We start from the raw sequence: 19,112 nt of genomic DNA, 5'->3' as shown, positions 1-19,112 counted from the left end.
TCGGGACGTATTGTGCGTCGCGTAATACCCTCGGGAAGCTCTAGAAACCAATCAAACTCCACAAATCTCAATTCTCGGATGCCGGAGGTTCTTTTAGACTCGGCTCCGCTTGTATCGAGACCGTACGCTTGGCAACGATTTCCTGATATCACGGCCCGCTCTGTGGCCGATAGAGTTCATGCACTAGTCTGCCCATCCTCACCCCCGAAGAGGGATGAGATCGTTTCAATCAAAGGAGCTGTATAAACTAAAATGCAAGCGTGCTATGTTCAACCATTTACGAAGCCAAGTATTGATTAATAAAAAGAAACCATTATCTGTAAAGTTATTCTGAAATACAAGTCAAATTTGGAGATAAATGAAATTGTCATTTGAGAACGAATGTTTGTTTGTGAGTTCAACTTCTTCTTGAAAATTACCAAGGCCGTCGGATTGCTTCTGGTCCGAATGCCCAGGCATGGATCTCGGTATCCGGAGTTACCATAATATAACTCTTCTGTTTTCTTAATTGATTATGATACATGGACATCGGATTCCAGATTAAATATCCTTGTCGGTCCGCCGGGAGTTCCCTCCTTAATTTTAGCCTTTCTGTATTCTTGCTCTATTGTGCCCCGGCCCTTATGTCCCTAAATTCCCATTATGCTAAAGCCACGTTCGTCACTTCGATCCGGGATGTTGTCAAGATTTTACCGATCCGAAGCTGCCTAAAGTCAGCACATTGTTTGATATTTGAATCAGCCTTTCCCCTTTTTCTTGTAGAGGTCAACTTATCATTGCCATCACTCAGCTTTACTTCTCATAAGGCCTGGTTCCTTGGGTGATGGATATAGGTATGTCTTCTTGGACCAATTTCTTCAAATAAGCTAATCATAAACCTTTGTGTTGCTAGTAGTGCGAGGTTGATTTAGCATACCATGTCACTCCTAGGAACTATTAATCCAAATCTTAATCGGTCCCAGTCCGTGGTGAGCCACAATATTACTCTGTCAGCACAACAGGACTCGGTAACCGAGCGCAGCCAAAACAATGATCAAGAAAAAAGTGAGGACGGGTTGACTCTGCAAGATGATGAAGAGAAGCTAGAGGCACGGGTGGGAGCTCTCGCGCGGCAGCTCACTAGACAATCTACTCGATTCTCTATTAAGAGTAGCCTGGAGAATCCGTTCACCGCTGCTGATTCCGACTCATCCATCAACCCACATAGTCCAAACTTCAAAGTCCGCGATTGGATGAAGATGCTCCTAGCAATTCGCTCTCGGGACCCTGAAAGATATCCAAATCGGGTGGCCGGTATAGCTTTCAAGAATCTGAGCGTTCACGGGTTTGGAACTCCGACTGATTATCAGAAGGATGTTCTAAATTGCTTGTTTGAAATTGGGACCATAGCGCGACGCTTGGCGGGCGTCAAGATGCAGAGGATTCAGATTCTTCACGAATTTGATGGTCTAGTAAGAAGCGGAGAAATGCTTGTTGTTCTGGGGAAACCGGGTTCTGGATGCTCAACACTTCTTAAAACCATTGCGGGCGAAATGAGCGGTATTGAGATGTCAAATGACTCCGTCATGAACTATGAAGGTTCGTGTCGATGGCAGCCAATTATAATTCGATCAGATTTCTAACATGAAGTGTGTCTCAATCTAGGAATCACGGCAAAGCAAATGCAGAAGAACTTCAAAGGTGAAGCAATCTACACTGCGGAGACCGATATTCATTTCCCTCAACTCTCTGTTGGAGACACACTTAATTTCGCTGCCCTAGCAAGAGCACCACGCAATCGGGTAGAAGGTGTCACTACCGAGCAGTATGCACAACACATGAGAGATGTGGTGATGGCAATGCTTGGTCTTTCCCATACTATCAATACGCGTGTTGGAAATGATTTTATTCGTGGTGTTAGTGGAGGCGAGCGAAAGCGCGTCAGCATTGCTGAAGCCACATTGAGCCAAAGCCCTCTACAATGCTGGGACAACAGTACTCGAGGTCTTGATAGCGCAAATGCTCTGGAATTTTGCAAGAATTTGGCGCTGATGAGCAAATATTCCGGAACAACTGCCTGCGTTGCGATTTATCAAGCGTCTCAGAACGCATACGACGTATTTGACAAAGTCACTTTGCTCTACGAAGGGCAGCAAATCTATTTTGGCCCAACAAATGAAGCCAAACAATATTTTGTCGACATGGGATTCCATTGTCCGGAACGCCAAACGACCGCAGATTTCCTTACATCGATCACAAGCCCATCGGAGAGACAGGTTCGCAGCGGGTTTGAAGGCCTAGTGCCTCGAACACCAAATGACTTTGCAGCAGCTTGGAAGAACAGCAGCGCCCGAACTCAACTGTTGAAAGAAATTGAAGAATATGAGGGAGCGCATCCTATAGGGGGATCCTCATATGATACTTTTGTCACTGCTCGTCGAGCCGTACAGGCGAAACACCAGCGAGCCGGTTCGCCTTACACTATCTCTATGCGGAATCAAATTAAGATATGTGTTATTCGCGGCTTCCAACGACTTCAGGGCGACTTTAGTCTGACTGCAACTGCTCTGATTGGCAACTTCATCATGGCGCTTATTATCGGTTCTGTCTTCTTCAACTTGCCTGAAACGACTGCAAGCTTCTACTCTCGTGGCGCTCTTCTCTTCTTTGCTGTCCTGCTGAATGCGTTTTCTAGCGCCTTAGAGATACTTACGCTATATGCTCAGCGTCCAATAGTTGAGAAGCAAGCTAGATACGCATTCTATCATCCGTTTGCTGAGGCTATTGCGTCAATGCTATGCGACGTTCCTTACAAACTAATTAACTCTGTCACTTTCAACATTGTCTTATACTTCATGACGAATCTGCGTCGAGAGCCGGGCGCTTTCTTTACATTTTGGATTTTTTCTGTCGTCACTACTTTCACAATGTCGATGGTGTTCCGGACTATTGCAGCTACATCGAGATCTTTATCGCAAGCCCTAGTCCCCGCGGCAATTCTGATTCTCGGCATGGTCATCTATACTGGTTTTACTATTCCAACGCGCAATATGTTAGGTTGGTCACGATGGATGAACTATATCAATCCTATTGCCTACTCCTTCGAAAGTTTTATGGTCAACGAGTTTCACGATCGGACATTTCCCTGCTCATCGATCGTGCCGTCAGGTGGGACTTACAACGGTATGTCAATGGATCACCGTATTTGCTCCACTGTCGGTGCAGAGTCCGGGTCAGACCATGTATCGGGGTCTCTTTACCTCGAATTGAGCTTTCAGTATGCCAAAGGCCATCTGTGGAGAAACATGGGAATCCTTATAGCCTTTATGGTCTTTTTCGCCTTCACCTATCTTGTCGGAACGGAATATATCTCCGAGCAGAAGTCCAAGGGAGAAGTTCTTCTGTTCCGACGCGGTCACAGACTACCCATTATGGACTTCGATTTAGAGAGATCATCTCCCGTCAGTGGTAGCGAAAAGACTCAGGAGTCTGTTCCTCAAGCCTCCGGAATTCAACGTCAAACCTCAATCTTTCACTGGCAGGATGTGTGTTATGATATCAAAATCAAAGGGGAGCCCCGGCGGATCTTGGATCATGTTGATGGATGGGTGAAACCAGGAACTTGTACTGCGTTGATGGGAGTCTCGGGAGCTGGAAAGACAACATTACTTGATGTTCTTGCTACACGCGTGACAATGGGAGTTGTCACAGGCGAAATGCTAGTTGATGGACAGCTACGCGATCAATCCTTCCAACGCAAAACTGGTTATGTTCAGCAACAAGATCTACATCTCCCTACGTCGACCGTCAGAGAAGCCTTGGAGTTTAGCGCTGTTTTACGACAGCCTGCATCAACAAGCCGCAAGGAGAAGATCGCCTATGTTGATGAAGTGATCAAGCTCTTGGGCATGGAAGGCTACGCCGATGCAGTAGTTGGAGTACCAGGAGAGGGATTGAATGTCGAACAGCGCAAACGCTTGACGATAGGCGTTGAACTCGCTGCTAAGCCCCAGCTTCTGCTGTTCCTCGATGAACCGACAAGTGGTTTGGATAGTCAAACTTCCTGGTCTATCCTGGATTTAATTGATACTTTGACAAGACATGGCCAGGCAATTCTTTGCACTATCCATCAACCATCTGCCATGTTGTTCCAACGGTTCGACCGGCTGCTCTTCTTAGCTAAGGGCGGGAAAACCATTTACTTCGGTGAGATTGGCGAGAATTCGAAAACCATGTCGGACTACTTTGAGCGCAATGGAGCGAAGGCACTTACCCCTGGGGAGAATCCGGCCGAGTGGATGCTGGAAGTGATCGGAGCAGCACCTGGCTCCCATAGCGATGTCGACTGGCCTGTGGTCTGGCGAGAAAGCGCAGAGCATACCAAGGTCAAGGAACATTTGGCAGATCTCAAACGAACACTAGCGACGAGCCCCCGAGAAAATGCTGCTGCTGGTGCATATAATGAGTTCGCGGCACCATTCCATATTCAGCTCTATGAGTGTCTTGTTCGGGTCTTTGCTCAATACTTCCGAACCCCGACCTATATCTGGTCGAAAGCGGCGCTGTGTGTTTTGACATCTCTCTATATTGGGTTTTCATTTTTCCAAGCCAGCAACTCCATCCAAGGACTACAGAACCAAATGTTCAGTGTCTTTATGTTGATGACAATTTTTGGCAATCTGGTTCAACAAATCATGCCTAATTTTGTTACCCAGAGATCCCTGTATGAAGTACGGGAACGTCCTTCGAAAGCATACTCATGGAAGGCCTTTATGTGCTCCAATATCCTGGTTGAAATCCCATGGAATGCTTTGATGGCCGCCATCATCTATTTCTGTTGGTATTACCCGATCGGCCTATACAACAATGCGAAGCAGACCGATTCAGTGACCGAGAAAGGTGGTCTTATGTTCCTTCTGATTTTGACCTTCCTTCTTTTCACGTCTACTTTCGCGCATATGGTGATTGCGGGTATCGAACTCGCCGAAACGGGAGGCAACATTGCAACGATGCTTTTCTCGCTGTGTTTGATCTTCTGTGGTGTTCTACAAACTAAAGATGGTCTCCCCGGATTCTGGGTTTTCATGTACCGCGTTTCCCCCTTCACCTATCTTGTATCAGCGATGCTATCAACAGGCCTTTCGGGAGCCGCCGCGCACTGTGAGAAGGTCGAGTATTTAACCTTCAACCCCCCTGGCAATCAAACTTGTGGCGAGTATCTGGACCCGTACATCAAGAGTGTCATGGCAGGCTATGTGGAAAATCCACAGGCAACATCGGACTGTTCCTTCTGCTCAGTCAGCGAGACAGATTCATTTCTTGCACAAATCGGGAGCAATTTCGATGATGCATGGAGGAACTTCGGGCTGATGTGGGCCTATATTGCTTTCAATATTGCGGGGGCGGTTTTCATCTACTGGCTGGCACGCGTGCCCAAGGGAAAACGGGCTTCGGGGGCAACATAAGACGTACTGAGGCTTGCGTATACTTGACTAACACTGTCATAGAACTCAATATTTCCTTCTATTCGTTATTTCTGCGATCGTTTGTCTATCTTTAATTCTTTCACTGTGTTTTCTTATTGCTTTTTTTTTATACAATTCGTTTCAACTTTCATATTAGGCCATTCTTTCGTTATATTGTTTTTTTTTCTCTCCCCGGTCAGTTTGCTAACCGCCCAAATATCTCGCTCAGAACCGAAAAATTGTAGTTATAGATGTTGTATTGCAAACTGACTTGGCATAAGGCCAGGCACCAGTTCTCTAAGGTGGTATACTGTACGGTTCATTTATTCAAACAAAAATGCGCAACCTGCTCCATAGGTCGTGGCAAAATAAAACTCCAAGATCATTCCATCTCAAACTTGCTTTTCCTCTAAGCGCTCTTCACCTTCTCGGTCAGCTCAGGGACCTTCTCAAACAGATCGCCAACAAGACCAACGTCAGCAACCTGGAAGATCGGCGCGTCTGGGTCCTTGTTGATGGCAGCGATGACCTTGCTGTCCTTCATACCAGCCAAGTGCTGGATGGCACCAGAAATACCAGCGCAAAGATACAACTGGGGGGCAACGTTCTTGCCGGTCTGGCCAACTTGCAAGCTGTTATCAGCGAAGCCGCTGTCAACGGCGGCACGGGAGGCACCAATGGCAGCACCAAGCGAGTCAGCCAAGGGCATCATGATGCGGTCAAACTCCTCCTTCGACTTCAGACCACGGCCGCCGGAAACAACACGGGTAGCGGTGGCAAGATCCGGGCGCTCGGACTTGGCCAGCTCCTCGGACACCCATTCAGTCTGGGCTGGAGCGTTGGAGTCAACGCCATCAACGATCTCTGCGGAGCCACCCTCGGTCTCCACACCCTGGAAAGCGGTGCCTCGCACAGTGATCACCTTGATATTGTCGGTAGATTGGACGGTCAAAATGGCGTTACCGGCGTAGATGGGGCGGACGAAAGCTACATACATATTCTTGGTTAGTTTATGGGACATAATCACATGCCAAATTTTGTTCGGTTACGATATGGTACGTACTGTCCTCACTCTCGATACCGGTGATGTCCGACACTTGCTGAACATCAAGGAGAGCAGCAACTCGGGGCAGAAGGCTCTTGCCAAAGGCCGAGTGGCCTGCGACAATGTGAGTGTATTCGCCCTTCTTGATGTTTTCGACGAGAAGAGGAGCGTAGTTTTCGGGAAGACCCTGCACAGTAGCAAAGAAATTGCGTTTTTTAGCAAGAAAAGCAGTGGTAGAAGGTGACATAAATCCCATTCATACCTTCTCATAAGCATCATTTTCCACGGCAACAACTTTGTCAAGGCCCTGGATCTTCGCCGCCTCGGCAGCGGAGGTACCCTTGACACCGGTACCAGCTAGGAATGCCGTTACAGGGCCACCGAGCTTCTGTGCAGCCGCGATTGCAGAGAGCGACGAGTTCTGCAGCTTACCGTCGCGCTGCTCGAGAACTGCGAGGGTCGAGAGGAGACGGGCAAGCGCCGAGGTCGAGCTCAAAGAGCGGGCAGGGTAAATCTGGGAGCGGGCAGCCCGCAGGACGGAGTTTCGAGCAATTGGAATCATCGTGAATATCGTGGTGACAGTGAAACTGGTGTTGTTTCTCCCACGGAGGCTGGAGAGGGGAGGGTTTGAGTCTCGGCGATCCGCGGTGATGTGAGGATGTGGTTATCGTCGGGATGCCAAGACCCGCCCTCCCGAGGTCGGACTCGGTTAATGCAGGCAGCATATAGGCTGATCAACAGCTGGACTATGACGCAGAGGTAATGTCTTTGTTGATCGATCTACGACGGCATTTACTATAATTCCTCAGACAAACATCTCCAAGCATACGACTCTTGGTGAAAAGAAGATATTGTGAAAAAGAAATTGACACGTGATATTTTGTACGCCGAGAATACCTTTACATGCAGGGAACATTATAAATAGGCAAAAACTAGACCTCGCTCATGAAGTCGACTTTCTCTTCTTCTTGCCCGCTTTTGCGGCGTCAACCTTGGTTGGTTCACCGTCTTCGAGAGCCTTGGCCTTGAGCTTCTGGAGCTTCTCTTTCCGCGCGGCGGCAGACTCGGCCTCATCATCATCCTCAGCAGGCTTAGACTTCTTGGAAGTCTTGCTCTCAAGGAGCTTCTCGTCACCAATAGACTTGCGCTTCTTGCTCTTCGCGCCATCCTCAATTGCGGCGGTCTCATCAACCTCCACCACATCACCATCCTCCACCCACAGCTCATTGGCCAGCCAAATCGGAAGAGCCATAGTGTTAGCGCCCTTAACGTGAATCGCCTTGATGTTCCTCCATCCCTTGGAAACAAACTTCTCGGTCATGCCCTTGACAACGGCAGCGATGTTCTCGGACAGCTGCTCGGCGGTGAACTTGGACGAGCCGACGCGGATGGCGGACGAGGTGGAGGGTGCAAGCTGAACAGGGGCACAGTGCAAGGTGCGTTCAATCTCCTTAGCGACAATTAGAGGAGCGGCAAAAGATGCGCTCTTCTCCTCCTTGGAGGGCTTCTGCTTGGGGTCCTTCTTGACGCGCTTGCCATCGACCTTCTCAATCTGGGCGATGCGAATAGGGATCGGGCGCTTGCTTGACTTGTAAAATGTCTTTCCGAGCGTAGGAATCAGGCGGGTGATGATGCGGTCATCAGCCAGGAAGACGTCGTACTCGGAGAACAATTGGCGGCGGCTTTCGAAACTGTGGTAGCGAGCCTTCAGCTTCGAGAAGCCGATCACCTTCTCAATGCGCGAGGATAATTCTTGGGGGAAGGAGGGATCGGCGACAATATCTTTGAAACCGCGCTGCGGGTCGGCAGTAATCACACAGATGCTGAGGGAGGGCGAGGTGTTGAGGGAGTGGGGAATGCTGATTTTGCCAGGCTTCAGGCGGTTCTTGTCCACGACGTGCTGCTTGGTGGTGAGAAGGAGCCAGACGGCCTCGTTGTTAACTGCGGTCTCCTCATCATCCGAATCGTTATCGCCAATCAGGGTCTTCTTAGTCGCAGACTTTTCCTTCTCATCCTGACTCGACTTGATATGGCGCAGCAATGCGGAGGAAGCTTTGACGACCTGCGCAGAGATTAGTTGGCGAACTTGAAGTTAAGTTCAGTGAATCATCGCGACTAACCTGAGGCTGGTCCAGTTGGTAAGGCGAGCCAGAGGCCACCTTGGTTGTGAGGGCAGTAGAGGACACCATCTTGGCAGGTTGCTTGACTCGATGTCGACCTCTGATTTCTGCGCGACGATAACGAGTAAAAAAAAAAAAAACTCGGAAGGCGGTGGCAGTTGGCCCCGGCCGGTCTTGGCAGTCCAGACTCGCAAAGGCGGTCGGATTCACAGTCTGAGGCACTGATTTGTGCCCGTTTTGTCAGGCGCCACGCCGAGTCGAAGCATCCGGAGAAGAGTCGAACACGTTCTGATTTCTGAATATACGACGGTGTCAGCCTCATAAATTATGTGTGGTCAGAAAGTCATGTGCAATAATGATGTAGTAGCTATCAGTAGAGAGAGAAAGATTGGCCCCAAGTTCCAGTCGAGACCAAGATTCGTGGAGTGATCATCACAAGGGTGATTTTCTTCAATTATCATGAGTATACAAACTGAATTGTAGGCTAGAAAATTCATCCGCTCAATAGCAGGGTCCGTCTCCTGAAAACTACAGATCATATATAAAGTACATGTCCATTTTTCTCAAAGGTAATATTTATTCCATTCTAACTAAAAGCACATTCTATTTGAAACTCTCTAGATTCCTTTCCCGGAGAGAACGGCCGAATCGATGAAAGATCACGGGCATGGGAAGCATGGCAATAGTAACAAATCCCAAAAGAGAATTGCCCCAGCCATATCCAAGAGCATCATACATATATGGACCTGCTAATGGCAGCAGTGCCCCAAAGAGGGACCGCGTGACCGTAATTGCCGCAATCCCCGACGCCGCATATCGAGGATAAGAGTCAATTACATAGGTCTGCAGCGTTCCGAAAATTCCAACCATGCCAAAGCCGAATGGAAAAAGGCCAATGATAGGCACGATCCAGTGCGTAGGGGCATTCACCGCCCAACCGTACCAGAAGAACGAGATGGGGACAGCAAGAGCATATAAAATGCAAAGGGGCAGCCGCATTTCGGGTTCAAAGACATCGTTATTGCGTGCTGTCTGTCGGATAATTAATTTGTCGCTGACAAGGCCGAAGACAAGCTGACCCGTGATGAATCCGAGTCCCAGTCCAAGATATGACAATCCGCTAATGCCGATTCCCCAGTGGTACGTGTTTTGAAACACATCGGTGACAGTTGTGAATAGAAGATATAGGCATCCATATACAATTGCGATGTAAATGGCGATGATCAGGACAATCGGTGAGCGGATGAGAAGATAGAGAGGAGTCCTCAACCTGATCAGAAGAGTACCGATCTTACTGGCATTTTCGCTTTTGTCCTTGTCGTAGCAGCTTCGGAGCTCAGGTAGACCGAGCTCCACTCGTAGCCTTTTGGTTTTTCGCTCCATAAGTATGACTGGGTTCGTTTCTCGGTTGAAGATGATGACAAACGTTGTAAAAGTGCCACTAGCGATGGTAAGGGTCCAAAAGACCTAAAAAGGAATTAATAATTAGTTCTGATTATTGGCTCAGACTACTTACCCATCTCCATCCAGCATTCTGGGCAATAAAACCACCGCAAACAGGTCCAAGGACCGGTCCAAATAGGGGACCAAAGCCATAGAAAGACATTGCAAGTCCGCGCTGCTCTGGTACGAACAGGTCCGCCACAACTCCGCCGCCAGTAGTCAGGCAGGCCGATCCGCCCATGCCAGTGAGTGCTCGGAATACGATTAAAGCCGACGTGTTGGGTGCAAGAGCGCACCCTATTTGGAAGAGAACGAAAAACGATGTCGCGGAGTTTAAAACAATTTGGCGTCCGTATAGTTCACTTAGTGGCGATAGTACGAGTGGCCCTACCTTGGCTCTGTCAATTTTGGTTGCTTGATGGTTTGAAGAAGAGGTCACATACAGCGTAGCCAAAAAGATAGCTTGTTACTGTCAAAGTAGTCAAAATTGACGAGGTCTCATTGAACTCCTTTGCGGCAAATGAAGCGGCGGGTGAGAAAACCGAGGAGGCGAAAGGGCTCCGGGAAAAGGTTAGATGCAACATTCTCGATTGGATACATTGTATAGATAGGGGAATAATACCTGATTAAAGTCACAAGGCTAACTAAGCTGAGAAGAAACCATTTGCGCGAAGGAGCATAATTTCTGAGTTCTGAATTAGCTTTATGCACCTCCCATCTTAAATTCTTCACTGACCTTGGATTTTGAGGGTCTTTGTGGTCTGCCCAACCGACAATACCTTTCGATAAGTCCATTAAGAACTTAAAGATATAGTTAGCTTAGAATTGGTAGTAAATTCTGGAAAGGTCCTGGTCACAAACATCATCGTTTTTATCTTGACGAACCATGGCTGTTATGCTTGCCAAGCTCTTGTCAACGTATGGTCGAATGTACAGGGCGAAAACGAAAATAATCTGGAGGTAGAAATGAAGAGAAGTATGTTTTTTTATATTGCAATTCGAGGGTGAGAGATCTCTTGCAGCTAGCTGAGTTTTCGATCTTGTGTTTCTAACTTTCAATATGCATTTCGGAGATTTCAAGCACAAAGCCGTCTATGAGGTTAGCGCTGTGTTTGAATGTTCGATATTATTGGTCGGTCTAAGCCACTGGAACGATCGCTGCCAAATTTACGGTCTTCGGGTAATTCTAAATTCCGTAATTCGGGTTAGCGCTAATTGCCACAAACTTCCGTCTCAGATGCCCTTTTTGGCTGCGATACGTTTTGAGCAAGAGTTTATACATAGTCTAGGACTTTCTTATTCTTTTACGGAACTCAGCGGTTTGCAAGAACTACAGCAGGATTTCTCCCAATTCAATATTTTCTATTGATATAAATTACCTTGATGAGGAAGAGATCACATGTTTCTGCAATTCTTTACAACAAGTTTTGGAGGTCGAGGAAGTCCTCTAAATTCCCCAAGTCCAATTCACCGGCTCCAAGAGGCATTGCCTGGTTCTCCACATAATTATCAGACTCGCCGCTTCCATCAAATAAATAATTTTCAATGCCATCAAGTTGCAGGGTGTTATCGGACGACTCTTGCGTCTCGTCGGTCATAACAGGCTGCGGACGGGGGATAATCCTCCATGAGGGCGACAGACAACCATCCTTTTCGGCATACTCATAGCCCAGAGCTTCAAGTAGATGAGGTGAAAGCCATCGTGATTTCTCCACGGTAGAGCTATTGCTGTGCAGAGGGCTCAATGTTTGTTGTCCCAGGGACTTTGTATAAGACTCATCCGGGTCTTTCTGTTCCGCTTGAAATACAGAAATATCTGGAAGTTTAGTTTCTAATTCAAGAAGCCGCTCTTTAATGTGACGAGCACTACTTGGTAGGGTGGCAATCATGACCTAGCAAGTAATTAGCAACAAAGGCGCCTGCAAAATCCCAGTGTACTAACTCACCGTCATCATTACTTTCCATCGGTGAGCTGGAATATTCCGCTTGGCGAGACGGTCAGAAACCTTCCTCCCTAATGCCAAGCATCTAGAAATCGATCGGTACGGGCGGGTCCCACTCGATGTCAAAACGACGTAAAATAGAGTATGGGTGGAGCTCAGGAGGGCACGAGATACGAGCCAGTTGCCACCGCTAAGAAGACCTTGCCTATACATGTCCTCGCATAGCATGATGATATTCTCGCATGCTTGAACGCATATTGTGGCCAACCATGGTGGGTTTGGATGCTCTGATGGGTCGATACTTTCGCCAGGACTCAGGAAATGCTGCAGAAAGAGCCGATAGAGGTAGAGTTGAGAGTGTGCATATAATATTGCAAGTGTATACTGAGTTCTGGTAATCATCAGTATTACTCTGCGAATTGCGGATAAAACTTACGTTAAAAGCTGACGATTCCCAGGATAATTTCCCAACATGAATTGAACAGGTAATTCCAGCCTCCAGCGTTTAAACTGGTCCTCAACCCCCTTCAAGGTTTCTATGCTGACGGAATAGCTCATTCTACCACTTGGCTGGGCTCGATTGAAACGATTTTCGGAGTATATATGTTTGGTGACATCTTGGATGATTGCATGGAGGCGTCTATAGGAATTTGCCGCAGCGACATAACAAACTTCATTTTCGGGTTGACGGATGATTCTGTGTTGCTCAATGTAAATGTCGTTAATTTCAAGTGGAATTTCTTGGTCAACAACTTCACGGCTCAGAAGATTTGGTAAGCCGCAAGTAGTAGCAACGTCGCTAGCAAGAATATACAAAGCCCAGAAGACCCGCTTGCCAGTTTCTCGTGTGATAAGATCTTGCGGGTTGGTGAAAGAGCGGTGGAGTCCCATTCGCAGTGCAACAGACAAAGCGGTACTTGTATAAGTATAACAAGTGAATACGCGCGATGTCACAAGAAGAAACAAAATTTTGAAAAAGATCGCCTGTAAGGAGACTAGATCTTTGCAGTCGGCAATGTCTTGAAGTTGGCGGCTCTTGTCGTAGTATTGAGATCTAGAGTAGTGTAAGAGGATTACACGCAAAGAGGGGATTTTGGGGTTTCTTACCCAAGTGAAAGCATTTCTCCATCTTTATCCTCACTGGTCATATCAATGAAGAGGCTACCATAAGCCATAACTGCGTAAAGAAGCGGTAAAAAGCCCTGTTCCGGTGTGCCATAATCGGATTCATCGAGAGAATATACCAAAGTGAACAATGAATCAAATGACGGACGATGAATGACTGAGAAAACAGTATGAGAGTCCAGAGCTGCCTCAACTAACTTCATTGCCAAATTCTTGGACGGCAGCTTGGCTTCTGGTGGGACTCCTCCCTTGGTCGTGTCGAAGAGACCCGGGACGGCAGCATCTGAGATTCGGTTGGACGCCAAATCATTTGACCAGTATCCCAGTTGACTTTGAAAGCCCTTGATAAATGTTCGATCCGCAAAATAACCTTGGAACTCCACACCCCCTTTATCAACGGAATGATATAGGTTAGCATAAGGATCCGCTATAACTGGCAATTCTCTAGTGCCCGGGATTGGCTCGGCTATCTCTCGACCCGGGGACATTTGGGGACGAGTTGGAGAATTTATTCCAGATAGGCATGAGGTGGGAAGAGATGATGCTGCTAATTGTGTTGGTTCTTCCATGGCTTGTAGCTTGCTTTCAATGAGGGTGACTCTTTCCTGTGTTGTTTTTCTCTTCTTTCGAGTTGACTCGGAATAGATGCAATCTGAAAGGTCAATAATCGATTATACTGATATGATGGGCTCAAACTGTACCATTAAACGATGATATACATTGATTGCATGGTTTATTCTTGTCGCACTTGACTTTCCGTTGGCGACATGTATCGCAGGCTTTTTTAGCCGTTTCATTTTCCTGAAGAGGGGGGTATTCATTTCCGGCATACTTCGCGTCACTGAGAACCGAATTCGATTGGCCATGCTTCATAGCCCTGTTGGGAGTGTATAGAACCCCGGCGCTTCTGTGTGACATAGGATCCATGGATGTTGGCTATGGCCGTGGCTCCTTCGGCGCCCAATTTTGACGGCATCAACTCCGCCCCTTCTCGATGGTCATGTGATGTAAGCCTCTTTCATATTGAAAAAGGAAAAACCAGGACAGTACATAGCAACTTGAAGGGAAAGCGAATGAGTAAATATGGGTAAATCCAGGACAGTTATCTAAAGATTCAGATTCAGATTCAGATTCTTAAAGAAGGAATACTTGTTGACCTTGATCACCATTTACTTACTCTGCTTATCTTGGACGGCAGACTTCTCCACCGCGCTTAATAGGCTTTTTTTAAAATTTCAGAATACACAATGAAATATTACTAACTGCACAATCACTACTTACATGTCTAGACATCAAATAATGAGCATCTTTAGTACTGAACTAAAATCAAGCTTTCGTGAAAGTACATATTATTAATTGCCGACTAAGCTTTTGCCCCCTCAATCTTGTCCCTTTCGATTTCATTGGGCCGTGAGTTGAGTATTGTGCTGCCCCTGCTTTTGCAAAGCAAGTAAAGAAATGATTTAACGATAATTACGTATACTGCGACCAAATAATCCATCGTATCAACACTCCTGATCAGAAGAAATGAGGGCCGCCCCTGTGGTGTCAACTCGGGAGATCATCATTGGAAAGTGCCGATCTCGGTCACTGGATGTACAGTTCCCTGCCATACAAATGCCAAACAGGATGCATAAATAGAAACCCCCAGTTTCACTACATTTTTGTTGAGCATGTTAGCACTTCTACGTGTAGATATCGTTCAGAAGCCACTCCGTCAATCTATTTTGCTTTGCTGCTTATTTGAGGCTATTTATCCATTCTAGATTCATCTCAATAATAAAATAAGAAATCCTTTCGAAGGAAAGCAAAAACACCAAGAGGATTATCCCGGGACATAAATGATGAAATCTGTACGGCGAACATTCACCACGAAGGCACGAGACGATCTCCGCGCAATCTCCGCCATATCAACCAATCAGCAACCCTAACATCCCGACCCAAGCTGGGATTTCTCCACTCGAACGGAAAAAAAACTTTCGGTGGCGGTAGCCTAAATACAACTTGGATTCCCCGAAATCGGGAACCGCCCAAGAATTGGATTGTGCGATTCAGGATTCAGGGACCGTATTGGGGGATCATTTTCGGTGCCTGTGCGGTGCTGGATGGAACTACATCTGTGGATATTTGGCGGCCAGGGCTGATGGTGGCGCACCAGGGGCCTCAGGCACCGTAACGTAAGTGGATTCGGGGAGATGCGAAGAGGGCTAGTCTTCCAGCCAAAACGGTATAGCATAGGGACCATGAGTCCCGCTGGATTGCCACAGGAAATAGATCTCCAAACAATGAGATGCTAGAAACATAAGCCTTGCACGCCGCAAGTGGGCCGCCGCCGCGCGGCGTGAAAGTCTTCCTATTTGGTTTGAACCGGTCTCAACTACTATCGATCAAGTCTCCACTTGTGACGGCGAGCTGACGCGTAAAGGCGGAGAAGCAGAAACATGAGAGGCGCCAAGAGTGAGCCCTAGTCCCCTCTACTCAAAAAACTGTTCGCGCGCGACTCCACTATGGCGAATCGATCCAGCAAACCAGCTGTGGCCGATGGAGACCCCCGTAGAGACTATAACGATCTGATTCGGTTGTTGGTTGAACCCTTTTTAAAGATAAGCCCGACCACTGTCCGTTCCTCAGGGTGAGGATTCTACAATTGCTGCATGCAATTGCCCCCGCGGCTCGACATGCCTCACAATGCTAACTACGGGGTGACCAACCCAAACGACGTGACGATTGAAATCCCGCTACAAAACCAGCCGAGTCAGACCCAAAGTAGCGCCGAGGGATGGGCGTCGAGCAGCCCATCGCCCGCCAACGAGAAAGATGACCCGGCTGCCAAGGGCCTGGCCGGCCGTCGTCGCACCAACACCGGCTTTGCGAGTAATTACAAGGATTCCCAATCGCCTTTGGATGGGACTATCACCCGCGTCGGTCGCTTCTACCAGGCCTTCTTCGAATTCTCAATCGTGACTCGGTATTTCATCTACGTGGTTCCCATCGGCTCTCTGATTGCGATTCCCATTATCGTGGGTGCCACCGCGGCGCCACAAGCAAAGATTGGCGGCGTCCACATCTACTGGTTCTTTGCCTGGATTGAAGTGCTTTGGGTCAGTTTGTGGGTGTGCAAAGTATTTGCCCACTTCGTTCCGTATGTCTTCCAGACACTCTGCGGCTTTGTCAGTTCGGGCACTCGCAAGTATGCGCTGATATTGCGGGCCCTGGAAACGCCCTTGACTTTGACACTATGGAATGTTATTGCTCTTGTCACATTTCTGCCTGTATGTTGCTGAAAAGACCTGCTCTCCGCGCTAGACGCAAAAGAAGGGAAGCTAATTGGTAGCGTACAGATCATGCGGTATGGCGCTGGAAACAATAGTGCGGTCACTAGCTGGGAAAGCAGTATCAAGAATATTTTGTTCGGTCTGCTTGTGTGCAGTCTCATCTATATGGCTGAAAAAGCTATCGTGCAGCTGATTTCGATCAGTTATCACCGCAAGCAGTTTGATGCGAAGATTCAACAGTCGAAGCGTAATGTACGCTTGGTGAGCCTTCTCTTTGATGCATCGCGCAAAATATTCCCCATGTATTGCCGCGAGTTTCGTGAGGAGGATCAGATGATTTTCGACTCCCTTTTTAGCCAAGTAACGACCAAGACCACCAAGCGAAGCTCCAACACGCCGCTGCGTATGGTTCAAAATGTCGGACAGAACGTCGGCCGCAATGTCGGCCGTATTGGTGACAAAGTAACTTCTGCCTTTGGCAACGTCGCTGCGGAACTCACGGGAAAGCAGGTGTTCAACCCGAACTCCACCCATTCTATCGTGATTCAGGCGCTGGAGCGCAAACGGTGCGCGGCTGCGTTGGCTCGTCGGATCTGGCTGTCCTTTGTGGTCGAAGGGCGCGATTCGTTATATCTCGAGGATATCGCCGAGGTTCTAGGTCCAGCACACCAAGAGGAAGCTGCGGAATGCTTCCAGATTTTAGATCAGGATGGAAATGGAGATGTGAGTTTGGAGGAGATGATTCTCACGATTTCCGAATTTGGTCGTACACGCAAGGCCCTCAATCACAGCATGCATGATGTCGATCAAGCGATTCGTGTTCTGGATGGTCTCTTGATGGTTGGTGCCTCGGTCCTGGGAGTTCTGGCCTTCATTTCTTTCGTGACAAGTGGTCTCCATACCATCATCACCAGTGCTGCATCGGCGCTCCTCTCTGTCAGTTTTGCATTTTCAACCACTGCGGCCGAAGTTCTTGGCTCCTGTGTGTTCTTATTTGTCAAGCATCCTTTCGACATTGGAGACCGCGTGGATGTGAGCGACAAACCGTATATCGTCGAGCGGATCTCCCTGCTCTACACGGTTTTCCGCAACGTGAATGACCACCGCCTCACGCAGGTGCCGAACAACATCCTGAACAGTCTTTGGGTCGACAACTTCACGCGAGCCAATGCGATGCATGAGAAGCTCACGGTCAATGTGGCATTCGACACCTCATTTGCCGAAATCGAGGCTCTGCGCGAGGAGATGGAGCTCTTCGTTCGGGACAAGGAGAACTGTCGCGATTTCCAGCCGGACATCAATATCGAGGTCCTCGGAGTGGGCGATTCGCTTGACAAGGTCCAGATCCGGGTCGATATTCGCCATAAGTCGAACTGGGCCAACGAGGTGGTTCGGGCCACCCGACGCTCCAAGTTCATGTGTGCCTTGATCCTTGCCATGCGCAAGCTCAAGATCAGAGCTCCTGGCACCCTTCGTGAGGAGAAAGAGGGTGATGACGACTCGGATCAGGACAAGCGTGAGCCAGAGCCGACTTTCGACCTCAAGCCAAACCCGGCTACTGCTGCTGCGGCCGCCGCTGCTCAACTCACGGCCCAAACCTCTCTTTCCCCTGACACGGCCACGAGCTCGGGCTTTGCCACAAGCCAGCCGTCTTCTGAAGTGATACAGAGACGGGTCGCCACTCAAGAGAGCGAAGTCGCCATGATGGAAAAGCTCAACGCACGCCCGCCCGTCTTCGATCCCGCCCGCGACGACGCGCTCTATCGCACGCCAACCAACAACACCAGCTCAAGTCAGAGCCAACAGCTGACTATCCGAGAGGATGGTGCAACTAGTGGATCTATCTCTCGTGTGCTTTCGACCGGCCACCGCAAGGCGGGAACTCACGTTCCGTACACAGAGGAAGATATGGCCAGCATCGAAGCCCAGCCTCCTACCCTCCCGACCATTGCGACCAACGATTCCAGCACCTTCAATGGGGCTTACTCGCAGAACCAAGGAACCTCCTACCAAACAACCTACGAAACCTCAAACTCCTTCAACCAAGTTTCGCGAGGCAGCGTGAGCGCCGAGGACGATTCCGCCGCAGTGTACCCCCAGACAGATACCATTTTCCTTACTCGCTCGTCATCCAACGCTTCGAGAGCTGCAGAAGAGTCAACAAGCGGAGAGCGCAATTCATGATTCGGTTTTCACAAATAGATCATGTTATATTATAGATAATTCAGACGCTTTAATTTTTTTCTCTCTCATTTCCCCTTTACCTTGTTCCCTGCTTTGATGCCAGCTTTAATTCATCCTTGTGCCCTTCAGATGGAGGCTCATCACGTTGATAGATTCTTGCGTATGTAACTAAATTTCAATGATGTTTATTGGATGGTTCGGGACGTAGCGCATAAAAAGAGACCCTGGTATTACAGTGCTTATGACAACGAGCCATGAGCACATGTCACACCATTTTCGCGGTGGCATGGTAGGTAGGCCGCGGAATCGTGGAGCAAACTTGCAATGAATCAGTCAATCAATAACTTGTAGATTCCAGATTCGGCAGCAGTTTCCTTGCCAACTTCCTTACTAATGCCCTTCCCCTTAGATCATCAAACATAGCCCCGGAGAAGGTTTTGCAGTATTTCGATGTGTTCAACCCGCTCGTGAATACGACAGTAGACCATAAAATCACCATTGTTGGTCCAACACTAGATACTAAAAGCTCGGCC

General features: G+C 48.2%; 6 protein-coding genes across 6 annotated transcripts; 2 read left to right on the top strand and 4 right to left on the bottom strand.

The window, feature by feature from the left end:
* Positions 1-917: 917 nt before the first annotated feature.
* Positions 918-5,444, top strand: N7462_000393 (pleiotropic drug resistance family ABC transporter; the record flags this gene model as incomplete). Its single annotated transcript, XM_057072119.1, has 2 exons — positions 918-1,578; positions 1,645-5,444. 2 exons carry the CDS (start codon positions 918-920, stop codon positions 5,442-5,444), a joined length of 4,461 nt encoding a protein of 1,486 aa, XP_056938649.1.
* A 409-nt stretch (positions 5,445-5,853) lies between these two features.
* N7462_000392 (electron transfer flavoprotein subunit alpha/FixB family protein) lies at positions 5,854-7,051 on the bottom strand (the record flags this gene model as incomplete). Its single annotated transcript, XM_057072118.1, has 3 exons — positions 5,854-6,431; positions 6,508-6,676; positions 6,752-7,051. 3 exons carry the CDS (start codon positions 7,049-7,051, stop codon positions 5,854-5,856), a joined length of 1,047 nt encoding a protein of 348 aa, XP_056938648.1.
* A 381-nt stretch (positions 7,052-7,432) lies between these two features.
* Positions 7,433-8,678, bottom strand: N7462_000391 (uncharacterized protein; the record flags this gene model as incomplete). Its single annotated transcript, XM_057072117.1, has 2 exons — positions 7,433-8,551; positions 8,610-8,678. 2 exons carry the CDS (start codon positions 8,676-8,678, stop codon positions 7,433-7,435), a joined length of 1,188 nt encoding a protein of 395 aa, XP_056938647.1.
* A 534-nt stretch (positions 8,679-9,212) lies between these two features.
* On the bottom strand, positions 9,213-10,940 carry N7462_000390 (MFS transporter; the record flags this gene model as incomplete). The annotated part of the gene is made up of 6 exons (XM_057072116.1): positions 9,213-10,076; positions 10,126-10,443; positions 10,496-10,610; positions 10,675-10,737; positions 10,789-10,853; positions 10,914-10,940. 6 exons carry the CDS (start codon positions 10,938-10,940, stop codon positions 9,213-9,215), a joined length of 1,452 nt encoding a protein of 483 aa, XP_056938646.1.
* Positions 10,941-11,467: 527 nt separating this feature from the next.
* Positions 11,468-13,608, bottom strand: N7462_000389 (fungal specific transcription factor domain-containing protein; the record flags this gene model as incomplete). Its single annotated transcript, XM_057072115.1, has 4 exons — positions 11,468-11,944; positions 11,999-12,386; positions 12,432-13,049; positions 13,103-13,608. 4 exons carry the CDS (start codon positions 13,606-13,608, stop codon positions 11,468-11,470), a joined length of 1,989 nt encoding a protein of 662 aa, XP_056938645.1.
* A 2,190-nt stretch (positions 13,609-15,798) lies between these two features.
* N7462_000388 (uncharacterized protein) lies at positions 15,799-18,579 on the top strand (the record flags this gene model as incomplete). The annotated part of the gene is made up of 2 exons (XM_057072114.1): positions 15,799-16,392; positions 16,462-18,579. The coding sequence occupies 2 exons, from the start codon at positions 15,799-15,801 to the stop codon at positions 18,577-18,579; spliced, it is 2,712 nt and encodes a 903-aa protein (XP_056938644.1).
* Between the last annotated feature and the right edge of the window lie 533 nt (positions 18,580-19,112).

Source organism: Penicillium macrosclerotiorum, assembly GCF_028827735.1.
Source record: "Penicillium macrosclerotiorum strain IBT 26536 chromosome Unknown utg000001l_segment0_segment0, whole genome shotgun sequence".
Lineage (NCBI taxonomy): Eukaryota > Fungi > Ascomycota > Eurotiomycetes > Eurotiales > Aspergillaceae > Penicillium > Penicillium macrosclerotiorum.
This window is presented reverse-complemented; position numbering and strand designations above follow the sequence as displayed.